We start from the raw sequence: 8932 nt of genomic DNA, 5'->3' as shown, positions 1-8932 counted from the left end.
CTTCGAGAGATGCCAGTGCGGAGACTGGCTTCCAGACTGCTGCTTATTTGCATTGCAGTATTGGTTTGTGGTATTAACAGTCCTGTGCAGTTGGTCAGAACAGACACACAGGCAGGGAGATGTGCCTTGTGCTTCCCTGTGAAGCTGTCGTGCAAGCAAGAGTGGTTCTTGTTGGAAAAGAACTGCAGTGTGTAGTAGTAAGTGCTGTGGCTGTAAGGCAATGAATTTACATTCTTTAAAAAGAGCATTATCTTTTCCATTAGTATTCAGGCCTTGACTGTAAATGTATCCAAAGTCAGACATGGACAGAACACCATTGTAACTTGTGCTGATTTATTTGGCCTGTGTGTGGAAGTGCACTTGGGAGGAATCTGCATCTTGGTCCCTCTGGTCAGTAGTGCTGGGGTTTGATACCACATGCAGACAGTCATGTTCCTTTTTTGACTTTTATTGTTCTAAACCAGACACAGGGGCACAGGATATGGAGACTCACCCGGCTGTGGTGGTTTTGGGAGAAAATTAAGTGGGACCGAGTGATATTATAACTAAATTCTAACTGGAGAAATTAGATGAACACCTCCTCCTTTTGAAACTTCCAAGACAGGACTCAGCCTCTTCCTGGATGCATTACTTCTTTCAGCGGTGAAAATGTTTGTCTTGTACTTTCCACTGCACTTATTTGTTACAGGATTTGCATTTCCCCTTTACATTGCAAAAGTAAAAATCATAAAATGAGGAACCTTGTCGTAAATTAGCCAGGGATTCAGATTCTCCCACATCTCATAGGGGAGTCTGTAATGCTTTGAAGATGAAGGAAAATTCTGTTTTGCAGAGCATAGGAAACAGAGTACCTTTCTGCCTCCAGATTTGACTGTACAGACACTTCCACAGAGATTCATCTTTTTGAGAAGTATTTTCAGAGTTTAAGCCCAGGATAAATACCATCCCAGATTTTTTAGGAATGCTAGGCAAAAGTAGCTGATTTCAGTAGGTACCTCTGACATACTTTCTCCATGCTGGTTTTGACAGCCTGACAGTCTGTATGAGGTGTTAAAAGTGTATTGGCCTATGATTGCATTAAAATTTTAAGTGTCCTGTCCACTCTAGAGTGATCCTCTTCACATCCTTCTACCCCCTACCCTGAAAAAGGAAGAGATCAAAGTACTTGAAATGACTGATACTTTATTATAAATGAAGAGTAGCAATATCAGTTCAGTACAAGTTCGTAGTGCAAACAGAAGGTGTCTTTGGAAGAACAGTAAGTTTTGTAAATCTCAGTTGTCATTCCAACACTTCATTGTTAAAGAAAAAGCCCAACAAAAACCAGCTAACATAACTAGTGTGCATTAGAGTTTATCAAACTGCATAAAAGATACAAAAATACTTCTCTGAATGCATAGATATAGTTATTACAGTCAGATTATGAGTTTAAGTCTTAACACATTAACTCTTATTCTTAGTGGAAACTAGACATATAAAGCTTTTTAAACCAGCTGTCCTCTAGCAGAACATTCATTAATTAGTGGAGACAGTCCGTACACTGATTTCCTAAATAAAAGAACTAGAAACAAATTAGATACTCTTACTAATTTTGAACCGTTTAACCACTACTGTTTTTCACACAGTTATTGCACATAATCTAAGCTAGCCTCCACTTACAAGGACAACATTAGTTAAGAAGTATTACTTCATACTGTGTCAGAATCTTGAGCTTCCCAGGAGTTGAATCCAGCATTAAAGTAGCCCAGCTCCTGGCTGGAGAAAAACCAGGATTGAAAATGGGAAGTTAGCAGGGTTGAGGTGATGGGTATGGAACATGGAGGAAAGGATGGTAATTATTTTGACTGAAATAAGTAAGAATTTTAAGCTCAAGTTACTTGGTGAAATCCTGAGCCCAGAGTCAAGTATCTCCTCTGCTGGAAGAAGGGGCTTCTGTCTTCTCTTCATGTGCAGCAGCTTGAGGGAGTCTTCCAAGGTAAAGCAGGACACAGCCATGCAGCTTCTACTAGAACATGGTGCTGCACTATTTATAGTTTGACTGTCAACATTGCAGCCCAGATCAAAAACAAACACAGCATCCATCAGCTGTGCAGAAATTCTGCCTAGTGAAGCTTCATAAAGCAGAGATGGAAGGAAAATCAATAGTTTGGGACAGCAGGGAGGAGGAGGGAACAGAGGGGAGAAAAAGCAGCTTATGCAGAAAAAGCAAATCCCTGAGCCCTTCACCTGCCTCAGGACCCATTTAAGGGTTTTGGTGCAAAGGTCAGCATTGTACTTTTTGGTGAAAAAAAGCAGCCTCCAAAAGTGTAACTTTCCAGGCTGCCATGTTAATAAAGAAAAGCTTCAGGCTGTTTTAATACTCCAGCAATGCCGTGACTTAAGTATGTTAACCCACAGGTGAATTTTTTCATTACTGACTTGCTTAAATGCATGTTAAACTGTCTGTAGCTTAACCAGAGTTGTGTTTTTTTCACTCCCCACAAAGAAGGGGGGGAAGCGGGGAAACCTGAACGCACCTGGAGGCATTTAGCCCCTTCAGTACTCACGTGACTAAAACAAGGCTATGTAACAGTGACAGTAGACTGTGCAGGATGTAAAGTTACAAGTTAGTTACTTGCTTATGGTGTATTTCCCATCTAGTGGCTCATAAAAGCATTCTATATTCCTTCCAGCTGTGATCTCATTAGGACACTGCTGTGCTTCTCACACAGCAAGAAACAACCATCCCCCTTGGAACTGGTGTAAAAGGGAGGGCCACAGAGAGCTTTCCTGTCTTGACAGTACTGACCCCTGGTATGAGTAATGCACAGGCTCACATCGGTCAGAAAGTAAATAAAACCACGGAAACAGATTTGGGGTCCCTCCCATCCGGAACAAGGGCTTTCTCTTGAAAGGGCACTTCAACTCAACAGGAACATTTACGAGAGGCTTTCGTATTTTTTTGGTGGAGGTACAATATTCTCACAGGGGAAATAAACATTTAAATACAGACATACTTATTCCAGTTATTTTCAGCCCAGTAAAAGGGTTTCTCCTGCTACTTCTGAGCATCAAGTATCTCTAGACAACCCATCCTGGTGAGTGTTTGTGAGGGGCAAGAGATTAAGGACTTGCACATTCACATTTTTAGAGAGCAACTATCCATTGTGTATCTCTTTCATTTAATTTAATGTGGAAGTACACACAGAAATATACAGTTTCCTGAATCTTTCCATGAGTCTTACTTGGTCAGAGTGGATGTACTTAACAAAATTTTCATATCAATAATTATGTCTTTCATGCCCCCCCACTGCCAGATACAACCAATAAACTTCCCTCAAATACACTGGAAACCTGTGATTTTACTGGACAAATGAGGTATCCCTTGCCTGATTACAGTATCAAGTAAAAAAATAAAAGCAAACAGGGTATTAAATATAAAATATTAGTTAAAATAGTAACCCTAATAATAATTTAAGGTTTTACACACACTTAAGTTGCTGCCTTCCAAAGGGCAGCACATGTCACTGCCAGGTGTTCACACTGTGGATGCAGCTCCCAGGGTCAGTAGGTCAGCTTGGATGCCCTGCTTTTGTAGCATGGCTGCTCCATCAGCACAGCTGCAGTGTTCAGGAAAGGAGAGCTGTCACTTCTCATAAGGACCAACTCCAGCTCTTGGAAGTCTTGGAGTCTGGCAACATCCTTGTCCTTGTAAGGAACAGAGAGAACAACATTATTACTCCTATTATTACTAGCTGGTTGTTATTATTTATAAAATAACTCTAATTCCAGGGACATCATCCCAAATAACAGCAATAAAGAATTTTAAAAATAAATCCTACCAACATATACTCATTAAAAGTGTAGCAGGTTTGCTTGTTTGGTTTTTCTCCTCAAACTTTTTCTTCTCCTTTAATCTCATTAAAATTTGGCTGTATTGTGCATGTCACTTTAACCAAGATTTGTGACCACTTGCATCTACAGACCTCTGGAATATACATTTTTGGAACAGAAGAGCAGTTTCATTTGTTAACAGCATATCTTTAAGTTGTTCATATGCCAATTTGTAGAGGTTTTTCCCCTTACTATTCATTCTTTTTAGGCAAGCAGACAGTGAAGTAGTACTTGCCAATTATGTCCTCTTAAAGCACCCTAAATGCACTGTTTCTGATACATTTTTTAAAAGTCAAGCTGTAATAGTTCCTTATGCTTTAGGAGCTAAAATACTCTGCCTATTTTGACAAGACTATTTTTAAACAAGTTATGATGAAGTTTTAAGAAAGGTCCAGCATTCCTTTGAATCTGTCAGTTTTTATTTAACAAAAATGACATTTTGCCAATCTTTGTGCAAAAATACATTCTCTGAGGTCCGCAAAGTGAAAAGTCAAGTTAATCTCCTTTCTAGTCTTACCTTTCTTAGAAGTGTATTGGGTAGTTTTCTGATCTTCTCTACTTGCTCTGGATTAATACCCAGTTCACAGCAGCTCACTCTGAGCAGATCTTGATAGGTCAATTCTTGTCTGTCCAGTTCAATCTCAATGAAGTCATTGTCTCTCAGGTTCTGGACTCTGACCTTGAGTACAAGTTCTGACAGAGAAACAATTAAAAGGTTAATAACAGAAAAGACAACAAACTCAAACCTAACTTTTACAGTATTTACCATTATCTTCTGAATTTAGGTTTTTTAATACAATCCCTATGATCTGAGAAATACTATGCAGTTAACAGAAGCTTCCGGGAAAAATACACAGGAGAACCATGTTAACACTGTTGAAACTGATCCATCCAGTCACAAAGTTGAGTTGTTACCAAACTACCAGAGCTGCATTTGATGCAAATGTAGTGCAAAATTTAAATGTTCGTATTACATGGACTGATCCTTCCATTGTTTTGCAAAGTATTACCATGGTTAAAATACAGTATAAAAGACATTTTACATAAAGGAGTAGAAGAAAGTTCAGGGCACTTTGGGCCACAGAATTCAACATCTCTGCCTCCATTCTACTAGAGTCTGAAGTGAAATTTTTACTTCATTTTTCACCCAGTAACTGTAACAGAACTATGTGACACAGCACCTCTTTACCTTGCATGTTATGTGGGAATGTTCCAGTGAAGAAGAAGGGCTGGAAGGTGGGTGCAGGGCTGCTGGGGGAGGTGTGAGGCTGAAGAGGCAAGGCCTGGCCAGATACTCCTGGGGAGCAGAGCCCCAGGCTGGGGGTTGTGGCCAGGGGGCAGCTGGGGCCATAGGGCACCTGTGGGCTGGCACACGCTGCGGCTGCAGAGACAGTAGGCATAGGGGGTGGCCTGGCTGCTGCATCCGGTGCTGGGAAAGTCTCGCCACTGCTGCATGACATGGGTATGCAGATCCTTTCAGCCTGAGTTGTTGATGGATAAGGGCTAGTTTCACTCTGGGAAGCAGAAGAGATGGAAGCACTTTCATTCTGGGATTCTGCCAAGCTGCCTGGAATGCTTTCTTCGGTGTAAATGTTAGGGAATGGGTTGGCCAAGTAGTTCGCAACAATGGATAAATTTAAATCCTTCACTCCTTGACATTCAGTTTGTTCCTCTATTGATGAAGTTCAAAAATGAGGGGTAGGGGATGGAGAGAGAAAAAAATCCATCATGTTACTGGATGTATCTTTCTCATTTTCAATACAGTTAGTTTTCCTATTGTGTCTGGAAACTACATCACATTCCAAGGTCATCAAAGAACGACACTAATGTTCCAGAAGCATGTAACACTGGGAGGCCAGTAGCTGTAAAGTGAAAGAAAAACCTATAAATTTCTTCAGTATATTCTGTTTTTTGATAACAAAGTGAGGGGAGAAAATAACCTTTGAAAGACACATCATTTCTAGCAGTGTTGTTTCAGCACTTTCAAATGAATTGGATGACCAGTAGTCCTTTATTGAATCTAATTTTAAAATGCTCTTAATAGCACTGCTGTAAATAGTTTATTATGACCTAAGCCAGCAAATTTAACCCATTATTTCTTCAAGGAAGTGACTACTTACTGTAATACCCAAACAAACTCAACTCTTGGATAAAAGCACTGCAGTAAGTGACATTTCTGTCTAAGGATTACAGAACATAAATAGTGATGTCAAAGCAGTTCAGAAAGATCTGCTAAATGATACCTCACTCCGAGAATAAAAACTAGGAGAAAAGGTAAGTGATATGTACTTATTCCCCAGGAAACACATGAAATCTTAACAGACAGAAAAATAAAACTACTATGAACAGAGTTCATCTACATGTGCTTGATAGTTTAGATGCTAAAAACAGGTAAGTTGTTTGCCACAAACTAAGCCAACACCTCATCCAAAAGAAAGCAAAAGCATCGTGTAAGAACATGCCATTCCTTCAGGTTTAACTGTTGGAACCTGAGCCATGATTTAGCTGCAACCTTGTGAGGGATAACCCTGCCCTGTTGTTGTAAGAGCAGATCACTGCAGAGGGCAATTTAAGTTCAATTGCAGAAGACAGCACATTTCCAAAGGTAAAGCACCTTAGAATTTTAATTTGGAGCACAGTACCTAGATGCTATTCAGCAATGTCACACATCTAACTGGGTTTGCTGTGTATATGAAAAGTGTAAGATGGCAGAATTACAGGGCAAACATTAACCATCCCAGCAAGTCACACTATAACAAGGTGCCCAGAAGGCATAACTTCCTGAGTGATAAAACTGTTTTGAGGGGATTTGTATTATTAGTCATGGTCAAACCACAGCAAACTGTACAATAGTGAAAGCCCCCATTTGCAGCTTGCAATGCCAGCTTTAGCTTAATGACAGCAAACGAGTGCAGCAGCCCACTTCCCAAAGCATACAGCTCTTCCACTTCTTGGTGACACAGCTCAGAACACAAGGCCTTCCTACCTGAAATCTCCACATCTATTTGCCCAAATATGAATTCCAGTTATAAATCAGAGCTATCTAATGAGATGCAATGGTCCTAGCCAAGGTTTTGCCAATTACTGCTCCGGATAAAAGCACTGAAAACATTTTAGTGTTTAGACCAAGAATTCCAGATGACTTTTAAAATGGGAACGGTACCTCCCAAAATCTTGCGGATGTCTGGTTTTGACGTTAGCTGTGCCGCCAGCTCTCCCTTAGCAGTGAGGATCTGTTTGTCTGCACCAGCCTCCAGCAGGCAGGACACCACCTGGGCATGGTTCCGCTTACAGGCCCAGTGCAGACAGGTCCTGCAGGAAGGAAGCAGAAGGGTTGGGATTCATCGGCCTGGCTCTTCCTCACCAACTCTGTCTTACTTCATCCAAGTTATGCATAAAGTGACAACTGGGAATAAAGTTGTCCTTCATTGCGACACTTTCTGCAGTTCTGAATCTGTGAGTTACGTAGGGTAGGGCCCTTCTCTGCCTTGCAGAGTGACTCCCACTACTATCCCACTCAAGCGACTGGACGGGGATTTTGAGCAAACACGCAGTGACAGGTGAAAGGAGGGCACGCTGCTTTTATCGGGATCCTCTTAAGCAGTAAATCTCCGAGCCTCCCGAGATTAGCTCTTCTGTATTTGCAAATGGGAAAACTAAGAAACACAAGAGCTGCGTTCCCAGAGCAGCTCCCTCATCCCGCGCCTGATGATGGGTTCTGGGGAGCCCCGAGCCCAAAACCGCCAAACAACAGCGCCACTGAAAAGGGCGGCGGGGGAAGAGCCGGGCCCCGCAGCGACCCCGGCCTGCCCCTCGTCCCCCGCAGCGCCGGGACCCCGCGCGACGACGCCGCCCCTCACCAGCCATTGATCTCGTTGCGGGAGTCGATGTCCACCCCCGCGCCCAGCAGCCGCCGCACCTCCGCCACGTCCCCCAGGGCCGCCGCCTCTCGCAGCCGCTCTTCGAGCTCCCGCGCCTCCGCTGCTCCGCTCATGGCCGGGTCCGGCTGAGGCCCCTCCCCGCCGCTCTGGACCCCGTCGGGAGGGGCCGAGCGGCCTCAGCGCGGCGGAGCTGGGACCTTCCCGCTCCGAGGCCCCGTTCCGGCCCTCCCGCCATCTTGAGAGAGGGGTGGGCGGCGAGCGCCGGCGCTGCCCCGGGCAGGGAACGGCCCTGTCCTGGAGTTCTGTGTCCGGTTCAGAGCTCCTTAGCGCGGGAGAAACGAGCAGCTGCTGGAGAGGGTCCAGCAAAGATCATGAGGGGTCTAGAGTATCCTTCTGATTCACAGACATTGCGAGAGCTGGGCCTGTTTGGTCTGGAGAAGACTGAGAGGGGATCTTATCAATGCATTTAAATATATCCAAGGAGTGTCAGAGGATGCTGTCAGACTCTTTTCCTTGGTGTCCAGCGACAGGACGAGGGGCAGTGACCATAAACTAAAACACAAAATGTTTCACCTCAACACTAGGAAGAATTCCTTTACATTAAGAGTGATAGAGCTCTGGAACAGCTGCCCAGGGAAGCTGTGTAGTCTCCTTCTCTGGAAACATTCCAAATCCACCTCGATACATTCCTGTGTTGCCTCCTCTGGATGAACCTGCCGTAGCAGGGGGTTGGACTGGATGATCTCCAGAGGTCCTTTCCAACCCCAGTGATTCTGTGATTCTATGCCCCTTCCCCCCCACCTCAGGCACTGAGATGGACAGGGTGAAAATCCAAGACTGGATTTTCACCTGGACAGGGTGAAAATCCAAGACCGGAGTGTTTCCTCTGATGGGTTCATCCTACCCTCACCCGACATCCTGAGCCCTGTGTGGGGACTTGAGAGGAGAGAGCTCTTAAGAAGAGGGGGAAAGCTGCAGGTAAAAACTGCCTGCTGGCAATACGACCTTACAGAATTATTTAGGTTGGAAAAGACCTCCAAGGTCTTTGAGTCCAACCCATCATCTATCACAGTGGCCTTGCCCTTTTGAGGGTGTTTTTTAGCCAGCAGCCTGACTCCTGCCTTCTAGCTGTGAGGCTGCCATGGGCTGGGAAAGGACCACAACGATGGGTTTAAATC

The 8932-nt window shown here is 43.8% G+C and overlaps 1 protein-coding gene across 2 annotated transcripts; it reads right to left on the bottom strand.

Moving 5' to 3' along the window:
- Positions 1 to 1162: 1162 nt before the first annotated feature.
- LOC103819980 (ankyrin repeat domain-containing protein 40-like) lies at positions 1163 to 8012 on the bottom strand. 2 transcript variants are annotated; one of them, XM_009094583.4, is made up of 5 exons: positions 7734 to 8004; positions 7037 to 7185; positions 5063 to 5545; positions 4391 to 4566; positions 1163 to 3687 (listed from the first exon to the last, which is right to left on the bottom strand). In XM_009094583.4, the coding sequence occupies exons 1-5, from the start codon at positions 7865 to 7867 to the stop codon at positions 3544 to 3546; spliced, it is 1086 nt and encodes a 361-aa protein (XP_009092831.1). In that variant the 5' UTR covers positions 7868 to 8004; the 3' UTR covers positions 1163 to 3543. The 2 variants fall into 2 exon arrangements, with proteins under 2 accessions (XP_009092831.1, XP_030089000.1); XM_030233140.2 differs by lacking the exon at positions 5063 to 5545 and having other exon boundaries at positions 7734 to 8012.
- Positions 8013 to 8932: the final 920 nt, after the last annotated feature.

This window comes from Serinus canaria, chromosome 18 (assembly GCF_022539315.1).
Source record: "Serinus canaria isolate serCan28SL12 chromosome 18, serCan2020, whole genome shotgun sequence".
NCBI lineage: Eukaryota > Metazoa > Chordata > Aves > Passeriformes > Fringillidae > Serinus > Serinus canaria.
This window is presented reverse-complemented; position numbering and strand designations above follow the sequence as displayed.